Source organism: Hyla sarda, chromosome 4 (genome assembly GCF_029499605.1).
Source record: "Hyla sarda isolate aHylSar1 chromosome 4, aHylSar1.hap1, whole genome shotgun sequence".
Classification (NCBI taxonomy): domain Eukaryota; kingdom Metazoa; phylum Chordata; class Amphibia; order Anura; family Hylidae; genus Hyla; species Hyla sarda.
In genome coordinates, this window is record NC_079192.1 from 408,313,519 (window position 1) to 408,330,487 (window position 16,969).

General features: G+C 44.1%; 1 protein-coding gene across 7 annotated transcripts in view; it reads right to left on the reverse strand.

The window, feature by feature from the left end:
• The window catches only part of ITPR2 (inositol 1,4,5-trisphosphate receptor type 2), a 301,374-nt gene that overhangs the window by 211,653 nt on the left and 72,752 nt on the right, over positions 1-16,969 (reverse strand). For all 7 annotated transcript variants that reach the window (XM_056517619.1, XM_056517614.1, XM_056517618.1 and 4 more), the window contains exon 3: positions 9,544-9,659. In XM_056517619.1, the coding sequence (XP_056373594.1) occupies positions 9,544-9,659 (116 nt within the window). The remainder of the gene's footprint in view (positions 1-9,543; positions 9,660-16,969) is intronic.

Sequence of the window (16,969 nt, forward strand, 5' to 3'; positions counted from 1 at the left end):
TTTTTGGGGGTAAAATAGGAAAAAACGGACGTTTTACTTTTTTATTGGCGGAGGGGATTTTTCACTTTTTTTTTACTTTTACATTATTTTACATTTTTTTTTACACTTGAATAGTCCCCATAGGGGACTATTCATAGCAATACCATGATTGCTAATACTGATCTGTTCTATGTATAGGACATAGAACAGATCAGTATTATCGGTCATCTCCTGCTCTGGTCTGCTCGATCACAGACCAGAGCAGGAGACGCCGGGAGCCGGACGGAGGAAGGTGAGGGGACCTCCGTGCGGCGTTATGAATGATCGGATCCCCGCAGCAGCGCTGCGGGCGATCCGATCGTTCATTCAAATCGCGAACTGCCGCAGATGCCGGGATCTGTATTGATCCCGGCACCTGAGGGGTTAATGGCGGACGCCCGCGAGATCGCGGGCGTCGGCCATTGCCGGCGGGTCCCTGGCTGCGATCAGCAGCCGGGATCAGCCGCGCATGACACGGGCATCGCTCCGATGCCCGCGGTTATGCTTAGGACGTAAATGTACGTCCTGGTGCGTTAAGTACCACCTCACCAGGACGTACATTTACGTCCTGCGTCCTTAAGGGGTTAAAGGGGTACTCCAGTGGAAAACTTTTTTTTTTATTTTTTTAAATCAACTGGTGCCAGAAAGTTAAACAGATTTGTAAATTATTTCTATTAGAAAATCTTAATCCTTCCAGTACTTATTAGCTGCTAAATGGAACTGTCCGGAGCAGCATATGTTTGCTATGGGGATTTTCTCCTACTCTGGACAGTTCCTAAAATGGACAGAGGTGTCAGCAGAGAGCACTGTGCTCGTGATGTCAGCAGGGAGTTCTGTGTTCCAAAAAGAAAAGAATTTCCTCTTTAGTATTCAGCAGCTAATAAGTACTGGAAGGATTAAGATTTTTTTAATAGAAGTAATTTACAAATCTGTTTAACTTTCTGGCACCAGTTGATTTAAAATAAAATAAAAATTCCACCAGAGTACCCCTTTAAATATTCTATTATACTTTGTGTTTTAATTCCTCATTTATTGGATCTCTGTTTGCTGTTAGTGAATGGGAACTTTCTTTTCAATGGATTTTATTGAAATTTCAACAAGAATTGAACAAGTTTATCAATGCAGGAAAATTACATTTTAGAAGAGACAACACAATGAGATAAAGAAGGTATAAATCGGAACAGATCCAGAAGCGGACTGGTGTGATGGAATTGGTTTGGGATAAGGAATATTCATGAATCATCCAGTATATGTTATGGAGAACTAAATCTCCAGATCGACTTCTATAAAGGCAATGTTCACTAAGAAAAAACTGTGCAAGCATACTTCTCACAGCTGAGAGTTTGTTACAATCTATGAGTCAATGCTCTCCAAACATAAAGAGAAATGTGTGGGCATACAGGTACAGCTGCACAGTCCTCTCTATACCCTCCCTGCACTCATCTCTATGATTATAGAGAGAACTGTGTGGTCATACAGTTACAGCTGCACAGTCCTCTCTATCCCCTCCCTGCACTCATCTCTATGATTATAGAGAGAACTGTGTGGTCATACAGTCACAGCTGCACAGTCCTCTCTATCCCCTCCCTGCACTCATCTCTATGATCATAGAGAGAACTGTGTCTTCATACAGTTACAGCTGCACAGTCCTCTCTATCCCCTCCCTGCACTCATCTCTATGATCATAGAGAGAACTGTGTCTTCATACAGTTACAGCTGCACAGTCCTCTCTATCCCCTCCCTGCACTCATCTCTATGATTATAGAGAGAACTGTGTGGTCATACAGTTACAGCTGCACAGTCCTCTCTATCCCCTCCCTGCACTCATCTCTATGATTATAGAGAGAACTGTGTGGTCATACAGTTACAGCTGCACAGTCCTCTCTATCCCCTCCCTGCACTCATCTCTATGATTATAGAGAGAACTGTGTGGTCATACAGTCACAGCTGCACAGTCCTCTCTATCCCCTCCCTGCACTCATCTCTATGATCATAGAGAGAACTGTGTCTTCATACAGTTACAGCTGCACAGTCCTCTCTATCCCCTCCCTGCACTCATCTCTATGATCATAGAGAGAACTGTGTCTTCATACAGTTACAGCTGCACAGTCCTCTCTATCCCCTCCCTGCACTCATCTCTATGATTATAGAGAGAACTGTGTGGTCATACAGTTACAGCTGCACAGTCCTCTCTATCCCCTCCCTGCACTCATCTCTATGATTATAGAGAGAACTGTGTGGTCATACAGTTACAGCTGCACAGTCCTCTCTATCCCCTCCCTGCACTCATCTCTATGATTATAGAGAGAACTGTGTGGTCATACAGTCACAGCTGCACAGTCCTCTCTATCCCCTCCCTGCACTCATCTCTATGATCATAGAGAGAACTGTGTCTTCATACAGTTACAGCTGCACAGTCCTCTCTATCCCCTCCCTGCACTCATCTCTATGATCATAGAGAGAACTGTGTCTTCATACAGTTACAGCTGCACAGTCCTCTCTATCCCCTCCCTGCACTCATCTCTATGATTATAGAGAGAACTGTGTGGTCATACAGTTACAGCTGCACAGTCCTCTCTATCCCCTCCCTGCACTCATCTCTATGATTATAGAGAGAACTGTGTGGTCATACAGTTACAGCTGCACAGTCCTCTCTATCCCCTCCCTGCACTCATCTCTATGATCATAGAGAGAACTGTGTCTTCATACAGTTACAGCTGCACAGTCCTCTCTATCCCCTCCCTGCACTCATCTCTATGATCATAGAGAGAACTGTGTCTTCATACAGTTACAGCTGCACAGTCCTCTCTATCCCCTCCCTGCACTCATCTCTATGATTATAGAGAGAACTGTGTGGTCATACAGTCACAGCTGCACAGTCCTCTCTATCCCCTCCCTGCACTCATCTCTATGATCATAGAGAGAACTGTGTCTTCATACAGTTACAGCTGCACAGTCCTCTCTATCCCCTCCCTGCACTCATCTCTATGATTATAGAGAGAACTGTGTGGTCATACAGTCACAGCTGCACAGTCCTCTCTATCCCCTCCCTGCACTCATCTCTATGATCATAGAGAGAACTGTGTCTTCATACAGTTACAGCTGCACAGTCCTCTCTATCCCCTCCCTGCACTCATCTCTATGATCATAGAGAGAACTGTGTCTTCATACAGTTACAGCTGCACAGTCCTCTCTATCCCCTCCCTGCACTCATCTCTATGATTATAGAGAGAACTGTGTGGTCATACAGTTACAGCTGCACAGTCTTCTCTATCCTCTCCCTGCACTCATCTCTATGATCACAGAGAGAACTGTGTCTTCATACAGTTACAGCTGCACAGTCCTCTCTATCCCCTCCCTGCACTCATCTCTATGATCATAGAGAGAACTGTGTCTTCATATAGTTACAGCTGCACAGTCCTCTCTATCCCCTCCCTGCACTCATCTCTATGATCATAGAGAGAACTGTGTGGTCATACAGTTTCAGCTGCACAGTCCTCTCTATACCCTCCCTGCACTCATCTCTATGATCATAGAGAGAACTGTGTCTTCATACAGTTACAGCTGCACAGTCCTCTCTATCCCCTCCCTGCACTCATCTCTATGATCACGGAGAGAACTGTGTGGTCATACAATTACAGCTGCACAGTCCTCTCTATACCCTCCCTGCACTCAGTTCTCTCTATGACCATAGAGCTGTGTTGCCATACAGTCACAGCTGCAGAGCCTTCTCTATTTTCGGTCTGCACTCATCTCTATGATCAGTACACAGAGAGGACAGGAAGCTGAACCATTAGTGATCAGCCTCCTGTTGCAGCCAGGACAATGCAACCAATGGACGTAACCAGTGGAACCCAGGTACACAACATTTGCCGCCTTCCACCCGGGATCTTAAAATCATCTCTTTGACCTCCCTAGACCCTCAGAGATACTGACATTAAAGGGGTACTCCGCCCCTAGACATCTTATCCCCTATCTAAAGGCTAGGGGATAAGATGTCTGATCACGGGGGTCCCGAGATCTCTGTGCAGCAACCAGTGTTTGTTTACAACTCTGGATGCGGGCGTCTGGGGTCGTGACGTCACGGCAACGCCCCCTCGTTATGTCACACCACACCCCCTCAATGCAAGTCTATGGGAGGCGGCGTGGCAGTAGCCACGCCCCCTCCCATAGACTTGCATTGAGGGGGTGAGGTGTGACGTCACAAGGGGGTGTGACCATGATGTCACGACCCCCCGCTGCCTGTCCAAGCAACAAAATGTTCTGAACGCTGGGGCAGCGAAGTACCCCTTTAACCCCTTCACTGCTCTAGATCCCAAGAGGTACATATATTAACCAATTCACTGCCCTAAACCAGCAGGTACACTCGCATTAACCCCCTTCACTGCCCAGAAATACTGATACTACCCTGTTCATTAACCTAGACCAGCAGGGATACCAACATTAACCCTTTCCCTGCCCTGTATATAAACACTTTCTTGAGGTGGTTCTGTATTGCCGGCTTTAGCAGGAACAGTGCCCAGGTCTCTACCTGCCCTGCGGACTTACAGCACAGGCTTAGAGGGAACTTTGCCAGAGATGAAGACGAAATCTATGGGCGGGCCGTGCCCCGGGGGTCATAATGAGAGGTTGTCTGGGGCAAGCCCAAGCTGAACTTTTGCACCAGAGCCCATAAGACTATAGTTACGTCCCTGACTGGTGGGTACTGAGAGAGTCCTAAGGCTCTATGCAGAGCTACTAAATAGAAAGAGCGCCCCCTATTGTGGGTGCCCACTCCTGGCACAAGGTATATGAATCAATGACGTGTCCGACGGTGAGACTGTCTCAACTAGTCTGGGAGAAGTATTCAAAATGGGAACAGGAATAATTCCATTCACTGCCGGCAAGCAGAGATTTTGAAGAACTGAAAAACATAGAGACAGTGATTGCATTTTATAAGCCAAAAACTGGAGAACCCAGCTTAAAGGGGTAATCCGCTGCCCCAGCGTTCGAAACATTTTGTTCTGAACACTGGGTGCGGGCAGCGCAACGTCACGGCCACGCCCCCTTGTGATGTCACACCCCCTAAATGCAAGTCTATGGGAGGGGGCGTGACAGCCGCCACGCCCCCTCCCATAGACTGGCATTGAGGGGGCGTGACATCAAGATTGGGGCGTGGCCGTGACGTTACGCTGCCCACACCCAGACTTGCATTGGGGGGCGTGACATCACGAGGGGGCATGGCCGTGACATCATGACCCCTGCCGCCCACACCCAGCATTCTAAACGAATGCCAGGTGCTGCACATCGATCGCGGGGGGGCAGCGATCAGACATCTTATCCCCTAACCTTTGGATAGGGGATAAGATGTCTAGGGGAAGAGTAACACTTTAATGGCGGCCATGTTGGTTGTCACCCAGCTTTCCTAGGATCCGACTGCTGATGACTTAAAGGGGTACACCACTGGAAAACATTTTTTTTTTTTTATCAATTGGTGCCAGAAAGCTAAACAGATTTGTGAATTACTTCTATTTACAAATCTTAACCCTTCCAGTACTTATCAGCTGCTGTATGTTCCAGAGGAAGTTCTTTTTCTTTTTCAATTTCCTTTCTGTCTGACCACAGTGCTCTCTGCTGACACCTCTGTCCATATCAGGAACTGTCCAGAGTAGGAGCAAATGCCCATAGTAAACCTCTCCTGCTCCAGACAGTTCCTAAAATGGACAGAGGTGTCAGCAGAGAGCACTGTGGTCAGACAGAAAGGAAATTGAAAAAAAGAAAAGAACTTCCTCTGGAGCATATAACAGCTGATAAGTACTGGAAGGATTAATATTTTTTAAATAAAAGTAATTTACACATCTGTTTAACTTTCTGGCACCAGTTGATAAAAACATTTTTTTTTCCAGGTGAGAACCCCTTTAATGGCTTGGTAGAAGTCTATGGGGGTGAAGCTCCAGTGAGCAGAGCTGCGGCTCCTCTCTTTCTTGCTCTCCTGAGGACAGGGATGTGCGCTCACAGATTTCTGATAAAACTCAGCGTCGTCTCACCACCCTTCTCTCCCACTCTGGGTGCGGCCTCGTTCGTGCAGATTAGAAACCCTAAGAGAAGCCAGGAAGCGCACGTAAGGAGATGGGACACTATGTAAGCCTGGCGTGAAAAGGCGCGTTCACATAGGAACCGCATGCTTCAAAGTGACTGCTGTGTTCATCAAGATGGCGGCAATGTCCAAAGATATATATAAATATATATATATATATATATAAAATACACACACATATATATATATATATATATATATATATATATATATATATATAGGAAAAAAAGAAGTCGACTGAATCGCACCAGCGTATCGAGAAAAAAATGTTGTAGCTTTATTCCATAGATACAAGGACTACATTTCTGTGGTCTCACACCACCATTGTCAAGTCCGACTTGTGTGAGACCCCAGAAACATAGTCCTTGTATCTATGGAATAAAGATACAACATTTTTTTCTCGATACGCTGGTGTGATGCAGTCGACTTCTTTTTTTCCTGTCTACTCCTCTGGACCCAGGACCGGGGTCTCTGTGACTGCCTGCACCCACTACCCATGTCACCTGGTGTGATGCAGTCGACTTCTTTTTTTCCTGTCTACTCCTCTGGACCCAGGACCGGGGTCTCTGTGACTGCCTGCACCCACTACCCATGTCACCTGGTGTGCTGCTCCTCTTTTGTTTATATATATATATATATATTTCTCCAAAAAAGAAGGTGCAGCACTCCAAATAAATCCAAGGTGCAAATGTATTCACTTCATATCAAGCAGCAACGTTTCCGATCACACAGATCCTTATCAAATACACATTAGGGGGTTATATATACCCATGTGAACAATTAATAATCACAAAACAATTCCAGGGCCAATCATTTATATATCCATATAAGTGTAAAAAGTGTTAATAATCCTATATGTAAACAACAGCAGCCGTGTATAATTATACATAAAGTGCCAAACAGTGGATTCCAATCATGTAAAATCACTTGAAAAACTCTCAAATACATAAGAGATGAAATATATATCCACCTGTACATCATTATGTATCCACAGATTCAAAACAAACTATTTCTGGATCTAATATATTTGATTTATTATTTGATAATTATTTTTATTTCTTTCTATTTTTTTTTGCACCTCGGATTTATCTGGAGTGCTGCACCATGGCCTCTATCAGTTGTTGTGTTCGTCTTTTTAATGTATTTTTATGATTTTATCATGTGTTTTAATTAATAAAAATTGTATTTTGTGTATAGCTGTAGTTCCATGTGTGTTCCTGCGCTCAGCTGAGAAGTGAGACAATTGTATCCAGTCTAGACAATGCTCTGTGAGCTAAACATCCTGGACCCCAGACTGATACATTGTACATAGCTAGTCCTGCTCTCAGCTGAGAAGTGATACAGTTGCATCTAGTATAGAAAATGCTCTGTGAGCTAAACAATTTGTACTCACAGAGTACTCACAGAGCATTGTCTAGACTGGAAACAATAGTATCCACATATCAGCTGAGAGCAGGACTAGCTATGTACAATGTATCAGTCTGGGGTCCGGTATGTTTAGCTCACAGAGCATTGTCTAGACTGGATACAATTGTATCACTTCTCAGCTGAGATCGGAACTAGCTATGTACAATGTATCAGTCTGGAGTCCAGGATGTTTAGCTCACAGAGCATTGTCTAGACTGGATACAATTATCTCCAATGAGAGCAGGACTAGCTATGTACAATGTATCAGTCTGGAGTCCAGGATGTTTAGCTCACAGAGCATTGTCTAGACTGGATACAATTGTATCACTTCTCAGCTGAGAGCAGGACTAGCTATGTACAATGTATCAGTCTGGGGTTCGGGCTGTTTAGCTCACAGAGCATTGTCTAGACTGGACACAATTGTCTCCACTGAGAGCAGGACTAGCTATGTACAATGTATCAGTCTGGGGTTCGGGCTGTTTAGCTCACAGAGCATTGTCTAGACTGGACACAATTGTCTCCACTGAGAGCAGGACTAGCTATGTACAATGTATCAGTCTGGGGTTCGGGCTGTTTAGCTCACAGAGCATTGTCTAGACTGGATACAATTGTCTCCACTGAGAGCAGGACTAGCTATGTACAATGTATCAGTCTGGAGTCCAGGATGTTTAGCTCACAGAGCATTGTCTAGACTGGATACAATTGTCTCCACTGAGAGCAGGACTAGCAGGCAGCAATAACTATAGAAACTTACAAACAGCTCCATATATCTCATCCTCCTGTCAGGGGTATATAAGGGCTACCGGCCCTTTAAATCTTCAGACACATTCATTCCTAAGTATTAGTGACCTCCATGATTTGGGGGAGGAGGCGATAAGAGGTCAAAATTCCTTCCTTCACCAACCGGCCAAAAGTCACGGCCACTTCTGCTGTGTCCTCCGACATCTGTGCCGCACGACCACAACCCCCAACATTATCTCGTCATGTGGTTACTGTACAGAAACCCCCCCAACCCTCTCTCCAGTGGTCCAGTCGGAATTAAAGGGGCTCTCCATCTCCATTTCATTTTAGGAAACTCTGATTAAAGAAGCACTCTATGAAATGAGTTATGTCTGGTTGCTATGGATACGCTGCCTAAAAACCACTTTCTCTTTATCGCAGCTCGTCCATAGAAACCAGTTCGATCTCAGATTTTGCAGCAAAACTTAAAGGGGTACTCTGGTGGAAAACTTTTTATTTTATTTATTTATTTTTAAATCAACTGGTGCCAGAAAGTTAAACAGATTTGTAAATTACTTCTATAAATCTTAATCCTTCCAGTACTTATCAGCTGCTATATGCTCCACAGGAAGTTCTTTTCTTTCTAAATTTCTTTTCTGTCTGACCACAGTGCTCTCTGCTGACACCTCTGTCCATGTCAGGAACTGTCCAGACTACAAGCAAATCCCCATAGAAAACCTCTCCTGCTCTGTACAGTACCTGACACGGACAGAGGTGTCAGCAGGGAGCACTGTGATCAGACTGAAAAGAAATTCAAAAAGAAAAGAACTTCCTGTGGAGCATACAGCAGCTGATAAGTACTGGAAGGATTAAGATTTTTTTTTTAATGGAAGTAATTTACCAATCTGTTTAACTTTCTGGCACCAGTTGATTTTAAACAAATTGTTTTCCACCGGAGTACCCCTTTAAAGTACCCCTTTAAAGGGGTACTCCACTGCCCCCTGCGTACGGAAATTTTTTTGTTCTGAACGCTGGGTGCGGAAAGCGAGGGTCGTGATGTCACAGCCACACCCTTCATGATGTCACGCCACGCCCCCTAAATGCAAGGCTATGAGAGGGGGCGTGTCTTGCATTAAGGGGGCGTGGTTTTGTTCCAAACGCTGGGTGCGGGCAGCGGGGTCGTCACGACCCCGCTGCCCGCACCAAGCGTTTGGAACAAAATGTTCTGAACGCTGGGGCAGTGGTGTACCCCTTTAAGAGTCTTTCTCGGCGCGTTGACAGATCCGGGTCTCAGGACCTCCCAATCGCACTTTGGCGCTCACCTGTAATTTCTTGAGAAGCGCGGCCTCTGTGTTGTTCCCTTGTTTCACCTGTTTGGCTTTCCAGAACTGTTTCTGCGCGGAGTATCTGTTCATAGGACAGACCTTAAATAGACAATCTGAAAATGAGATATAAAAGGACATTAGTGCCGAGTATACAGATGTAACATAGTATTGTGACCCGTATGACCCCCGTCCGGCGCTCCGTGGTCACAGCCATCAGCGCCGAAATCTATAGTATCCATAGAAACGAGTATATTGATCTATACAGGCAGCGATCCCACAGCACCGTATACACAGGCAGCAGCGCCAGGATCGGCAGAGATGAGGCCTATAGCAACCTATATAACCGCCATCCGGGGGCCATGGACATGCAAAGACCGGATACCAGACCATGATATTGTTTGGGTACACCGCCATCTACACCTGCATGTAAAAGGGGTGTCCCCTCATCTCTCCCTGTGTCACAGTCACTAGTGTCCCCTCATCTCTTCCTGTGTCACAGTCATTAGTGTCCCCTTATCTCTTCCTGTGTCACAGTCATTAGTTTCCCCTCATCTCTTCCTGTGTCACAGTCATTAGTGTCCCCTCATCTCTCCTGTGTCACAGTCATTAGTGTCCCCTCATCTCTTCCTGTGTCACAGTTATTAGTGTCCCCTCATCTCTTCCTGTGTCACAGTCATTAGTGTCCCCTCATCTCTTCCTGTGTCACAGTCATTAGTTTCCCCTCATCTCTTCCTGTGTCACAGTCATTAGTGTCCCCTCATCTCTCCTGTGTCACAGTTATTAGTGTCCCCTCATCTCTTCCTGTGTCACAGTCATTAGTGTCCCCTCATCTCTTCCTGTGTCACAGTCATTAGTGTCCCCTCATCTCTCCTGTGTCACAGTCATTAGTGTCCCCTCATCTCTCCTGTGTCACAGTCATTAGTTTCCCCTCATCTCTCCTGTGTCACAGTCATTAGTTTCCCCTCATCTCTTCCTGTGTTGCAGTTATTAGTGTCCCCTCATCTCTTCCTGTGTCACAGTCATTAGTTTCCCCTCATCTCTTCCTGTGTCACAGTCATTATTTTCCCCTCATCTCTTCCTGTGTCACAGTCATTAGTTTCCCATCATCTCTTCCTGTGTTGCAGTTATTAGTTTCCCCTCATCTTTCCTGTGTCACAGTCATTAGTGTCCCCTCATCTCTCCTGTGTCACAGTCATTAGTGTCCCCTCATCTCTCCTGTGTCACAGTCATTAGTGTCCCCTCATCTCTTCCTGTGTCACAGTTATTAGTGTCCCCTCATCTCTTCCTGTGTCACAGTCATTAGTGTCCCCTCATCTCTTCCTGTGTCACAGTCATTAGTGTCCCCTCATCTCTCCTGTGTCACAGTTATTAGTGTCCCCTCATCTCTTCCTGTGTCACAGTCATTAGTGTCCCCTCATCTCTTCCTGTGTCACAGTCATTAGTTTCCCCTCATCTCTCCTGTGTCACAGTCATTAGTGTCCCCTCATCTCTTCCTGTGTCACAGTCATTAGTGTCCCCTCATCTCTCCTGTGTCACAGTCATTAGTGTCCCCTCATCTCTCCTGTGTCACAGTCATTAGTTTCCCCTCATCTCTCCTGTGTCACAGTCATTAGTTTCCCCTCATCTCTTCCTGTGTTGCAGTTATTAGTGTCCCCTCATCTCTTCCTGTGTCACAGTCATTAGTTTCCCCTCATCTCTTCCTGTGTCACAGTCATTATTTTCCCCTCATCTCTTCCTGTGTCACAGTCATTAGTTTCCCATCATCTCTTCCTGTGTTGCAGTTATTAGTGTCCCATCATCTCTTTCTGTGTCACAGTCATTAGTTTCCCCTCATCTCTTCCTGTGTCACAGTCATTAGTTTCCCCTCATCTTTCCTGTGTCACAGTCATTAGTTTCCCCTCATCTCTCCTGTGTCACAGTCATTAGTTTCCCCTGATCTCTTCCTGTGTCACAGTTATTAGTTTCCCCTCATCTCTTCCTGTGTTGCAGTTATTAGTGTCCCATCATCTCTTCCTGTATCACAGTCATTAGTTTCCCCTCATCTCTTCCTGTGTTACAGTTATTAGTGTCCCATCATCTCTTTCTGTGTCACAGTCATTAGTGTCCCCTCATCTCTTCCTGTGTCACAGTCATTAGTTTCCCCTCATCTCTCCCTGCGTCACAGTCATTACAGTCCCCTCATCTCTCCCTGTGTCACAGTCATTAGTGCCCCCTCATCTCTCTCTGTGTCAAAGTCATTAGCCTCCCCTCATCTTCCCCCAGTTAATAGCGTTCCCTTATCTCTCCCTGTGTAAGCCATTAGTGTCCCCTCATCTCTCCGTGTCACAGTCTTTAGTGTCCCTTCATATCTCCCCGTGTCACAGTCATTAGAGTCCCCTCATCTCCCTGTGTCAGTAAATAGTGTCCCCTCATCTCTCCTTGTGGCACAGTCATTAGTGTCCCCTCATCTCTCCCTGTGTCACAGTCATTAGCCTCCCCTCATATTCCCCCTGTGTCACAGTTAATAGTGTCCCCTTATCTCTCCCTTTGTAAGCCATTAATGTCCCCTCATCTCTCCGTGTCACAGTCTTTAGTGTCCCTTCATATCTCCCTGCGTCAGTCATTAGTGTCCCCTTATCTCTCTGTGTCACAGTCAATAGTGTCCCCTCATCTCTCCCTGTGTCACAGTCAATAGTGCCCCCTCATCTCTCCCTGTATCACAAACTTAAGTGTTGCCTTATCTCCCCATGTGTAACATTCAGTAGACTCCCCCTCATCTCCCCTCCTGTGTCCCGATCATTAGTGTCCCCCTCATCTCCCCTTATAAGTTACTATCATTAGTGCCCCCCCTCATGAGTTTCGAACACTGGTGTCCCCCTCATCTCCCCACATGTGTCACGATCATTAGTGTCCCCCTCATCTCTACACTTGTGTCACGATCATTAGTATCCCCCTCATCTCCCCACATGTGTCACGATCATTAGTATCCCCCTCATCTCCCCTCACGTGTCACTATCATTAGTGTCCCCCTCATCTCCCCACATGTGTCACGATCATTAGTATCCCCCTCATCTCCCCTCACGTGTCACTATCATTAGTGTCCCCCTTATGTGTCACGATCATTAGTATCCCCCTCATCTCCCCACATGTGTCACGATCATTAGTGTCCCCCTCATCTCCCTACATGTGTCACGATCATTAGTATCCCCCTCATCTCCCCTCACGTGTCACTATCATTAGTGTCCCCCTCATGTTTCACGATCATTAGTATCCCCCTCATCTCCCCACATGTGTCACGATCATTAGTGTCCCCCTCATCTCCCCACATGTGTCACGATCATTAGTATCCCCCTCATGTGTTACAATCAATAGTGTCCCCTTCATCTTAGAATAAACAAAAAGTTTATGGAGCGTGACCGCCGAGGCGGCTGATTAACTGTGCGGTCACCTGACGTCTGCTGCTCATGTGGCGCCGACTGGAGGCAGAATGGGGGATCAGCGTGGGAACGGAGGTGGAGATAACTAAAACTGTTGTTTTTTAAAGACTGAAACCCCAATTGGAAAGGGCTGACAAAAAACTAAAAGCCACAACAAGATTCTTAGTCACCATGGCGACGCGGGATTGGTCAAGCCCTGCATTTTCCCCCAAAATTCAAGAAACAAATTTGAGTAAAAAATTCCCAGTGTTTCCCAACCAGGGTGCCTCCAGCTTAAGCAAAACTACAACTCCCAGCATGCCCGGACAGCCAAAGGCTGTCCGGGCATGCTGGGAGTTGGAGTTTTGCCACAGCTGGATGCACCCTGGTTTGGAAACACTACAATGGGCAAACTGAATGCCTAAATGTGAAGAGCATAAAGTCACCACTAGGGGGAGCTCACCGCATACTGATCCTACAATAAACTCAATAATGACACAGTATGCGGTAGGCCAAATGTTGTCCAGCCATGCTGGGAGTTGTAGTTTTGTAACAGCTGGAGGCATCCTGCTTGGGAAACACGGGTTTAAACGATTGCATACCCCCCCCCCCCCCCCCAACACACACACCAGTCGTCGACTAATGTCAGGGTGTCAGGGTGAACTTTGTTTTCTGTAGGGCAGGACATTCTGTTATTTGTTGTACTCGCGGGGCAGACCCTTGTATCTAATCTAAAGTTTTCAGCTGCTGCTTTCCCAGATCACATCAAAGGGATCCGGAGTCCTGTAACCCATTACTACATAACTGCAAAGGCACGTAAAGACACACAGAATCAACAGACATGACTTTCATGTATTTTTCCCTGACAAAAAAAAAGTAAAAAACAAAACAAAAAATGTAATAAATAAAAAACATAATAATAATAAATGTGATATTAATAACTAAAAATAAAAATAAAAATTTCTAAATAAAAAATAATAATTAAAAAAAATAAAAATAAAAAATAATATATATATATATATATATATATATATATATATATATATATATACACTTGAGAATGCTGGCGTGAGGCCGGCGAAACGTCGCTTTTGTACCACATGGAATAAAGCACTTTGCATTACATTTCGGTGCGCTGCATATTACTACTATTATATATATATATATATATATATATATAATTCTAAAAGTTTTCAGACACTCCCTTTTTTTATGCTTTGTTATGTTGCGGCCTTGTACTAAAAATCTAGTTTAATAGTAAAAGTTAAAAAAAAGAATTTTTGCATTTTTTTTGTACATTTATTAAAAAGGAAAAACTCTAAATTTGTAATGGACATAGGTATTCAGACCCTTTTGCTAAGTCACTTGATATTGGGCTCTGGCTCCTCCCATTAGTCACCTTGATTGAAGTCACCTGATTGGACAGGATTTGGAAAGACACAGCCCTGTCTATATAAGGGCTATAATGATGCATATCAGGGCCAAAAAAACAAGCCATGAGGGGGAAAGAACTGCTTGTAGAGCTCAGAGACAGGATTGTGTGGAGGCACAGATTTGGAGAAGGGTATTTTGGAAAACTGAGGCAAAAAAAATAAAAAAATAAAAGTCAATCTGAAGACTTTAAATATTCATAAAACCCCTCAGTTGTGTTATAGGTCAAATCACTTTCCCCTCATATCAGTAATTCTCTAAATAACTGCACTTTGTGCTTACCTGTTTTAGTTGATGTGGCAGGCATGGAGTTTTCAGCCATACTGGTTGCAATTCCATCTCTTAAATTGATTCCTAATGCTGCCTATGCTTTCCCATGAATCTTCTAGCTTTGCAGAGAAAGGGGGTAGAGTCTCATCACTGAAATGATTTTCCAATGCTGCCTACATTTCCCATAAATCCTCTTGCTTTGCAGAGAGAGAGAGGGTGGAGTCTGATCACTTCACCTGGTCATCTAATTAGGCTGCTGGTGCTGGAGGTCACCCAGGTGAACTGATTAGACTTGGGTTGGGGTCAATTCCCATTATAAGCTGTTTTAATACATTTTCTTATTCAGGGTACATTTCCACATAGCATATATGCAGCATATTTTCCTCTGCGTAGACACACAGGCTACTCGGCGGCAGCCCTGTGTGTGCAGCAAGGTTTGCCTCCAAACCTCGCTGCACACACAGGGCTGCCGCCGGGTAGCCTGTGTGTCTACTCAGAGGAAAATACGCTGCATATTTTCCGCTGCACAGCATATTTTGCACAACATGAAATAGGATGCACATACACTACGTGGGACCGTACCCTGAATAAGAAAATGCATCAAAACTGTGCATAATGTGCACTGACCCCAATCCAAGTCTAAAGGGGTATTCCAGTGGAAAATTATTATTATTATTATTATTTTAAATCAACTGGTGCCAGAAAGTTAAACACATTTGTAAATTACTTCTATTTAATAATCTTAATCCTTCCAGTACTTATTAGCTGCTGTATGTTTCACAGGAAGTTCTTTACTTTTTTAATTTCTTTTCAGTCTAAACAACAGTGCTCTCTGATGACATCTCTGTCCAGAGTAGGAGCAAATCCCCATAGCAAACCTATCCTGCTCTGGACAATTCCTGACATGGACAGAGGTGTCAGCAGAGAGCACTGTGGTCAGACAGGAAAGAACTACACAATTTCCTCTGTAGCATACAGCAGCAAGTACTGGAAGGATTAAGATTTTTAAATAGAAGTAATGTACAAATCTGTTTAACTTTCTGGCACCGGTTGATTAAAAAAAATAGTTTTCCACTGGAGTACCCCTTTAATCAGTAATCCTTTAATCAGCAAGCCTAATTAGATGACCAGGAGCAGTGATCAGACTCCACCCCCCCCCCCACCCCCTCTCTCTCTCTTTGCAAAGCGAGAGAATTCATGGCAAATGTAGGCCGCATGAGGAAATCATTTCGGTGATGAATAGGAATTAGTGTGGCTAAAAAACTCCATGCCTGCCACATCAGCTAAAACAGGTAAGCACAAAGGCATACACAAGAACCTTTACGTTATTCTCTAATAACGGCCTATGCTGCAGTATATAAGAAATAATAAATCAGACTCCATCCCCCCTCTCTCTCTGAATAAGCCAGAGGATTCATGGGAAATGTAGGCAGAATTTGGAAATAATTTCAGTGATGAGACTTCACACCCCCTTTCTCTGCAAAGCAAGAAGATTCATGGGAAATATAGGCAGCATTAGGAATCCATTTCAGAGGTGGAATTGCAACTAGTATGGCTGAAAACTCCATGCCTGCCACGTCAGCTAAAACAGGTAAGCACAAGGCATACACAAGAACCTCTACATTATTTTCTGATAATAGGCTATGCTGCAATATAGAAGCAAAAATAAATAAATAAAATAGAATTTCCCAGAGTGCTTCTTTAACTCCTATAACCTTGCAGCGGTGAGATGCCCTTGTGCGCTGCCTGCTGTAATTTGCTGTGTAATTATCCAGAAACCAAAACAAACACAGCGGCGGCGGCGGCGGATCATGTGTCTGGGTGCGGAGACGCTCGGCAGCCAGGAACTGCTGGAAGGACAATTATCGGTTTGTTTCGCGGCGGCCTAAAACAGTCGCCGGTTGTCGCTGCGCACACAGGTGCAAAAGCCGCATCTGACATCCAGATTAGCAAAATTTGCACAAATTTATTTAATATTTTTTTATTCTACATTTCATATTTTTTAAGTTTTTATGCATTTTCCGCTTCGAAAACTCCCCACTTCATCATTGTTTTTTTAATATTTATTTTTATTGTATTATATTTGTGTATATATATATATATATATTTATATTTGTTTTATATATATATATATATATATATATATATATATATATATTGTTGTTTTTTTATTTATTTTATATTTGTGTGTATGTATATATATATATATAATTTGTGTTTGTTTATATTTATTTTTATTGTTATATATATATATATATATATATATATATATATATATATAAATATTGTTTTTTATATATTTTTTTTTTTTTTTTTTTTATGTTTAT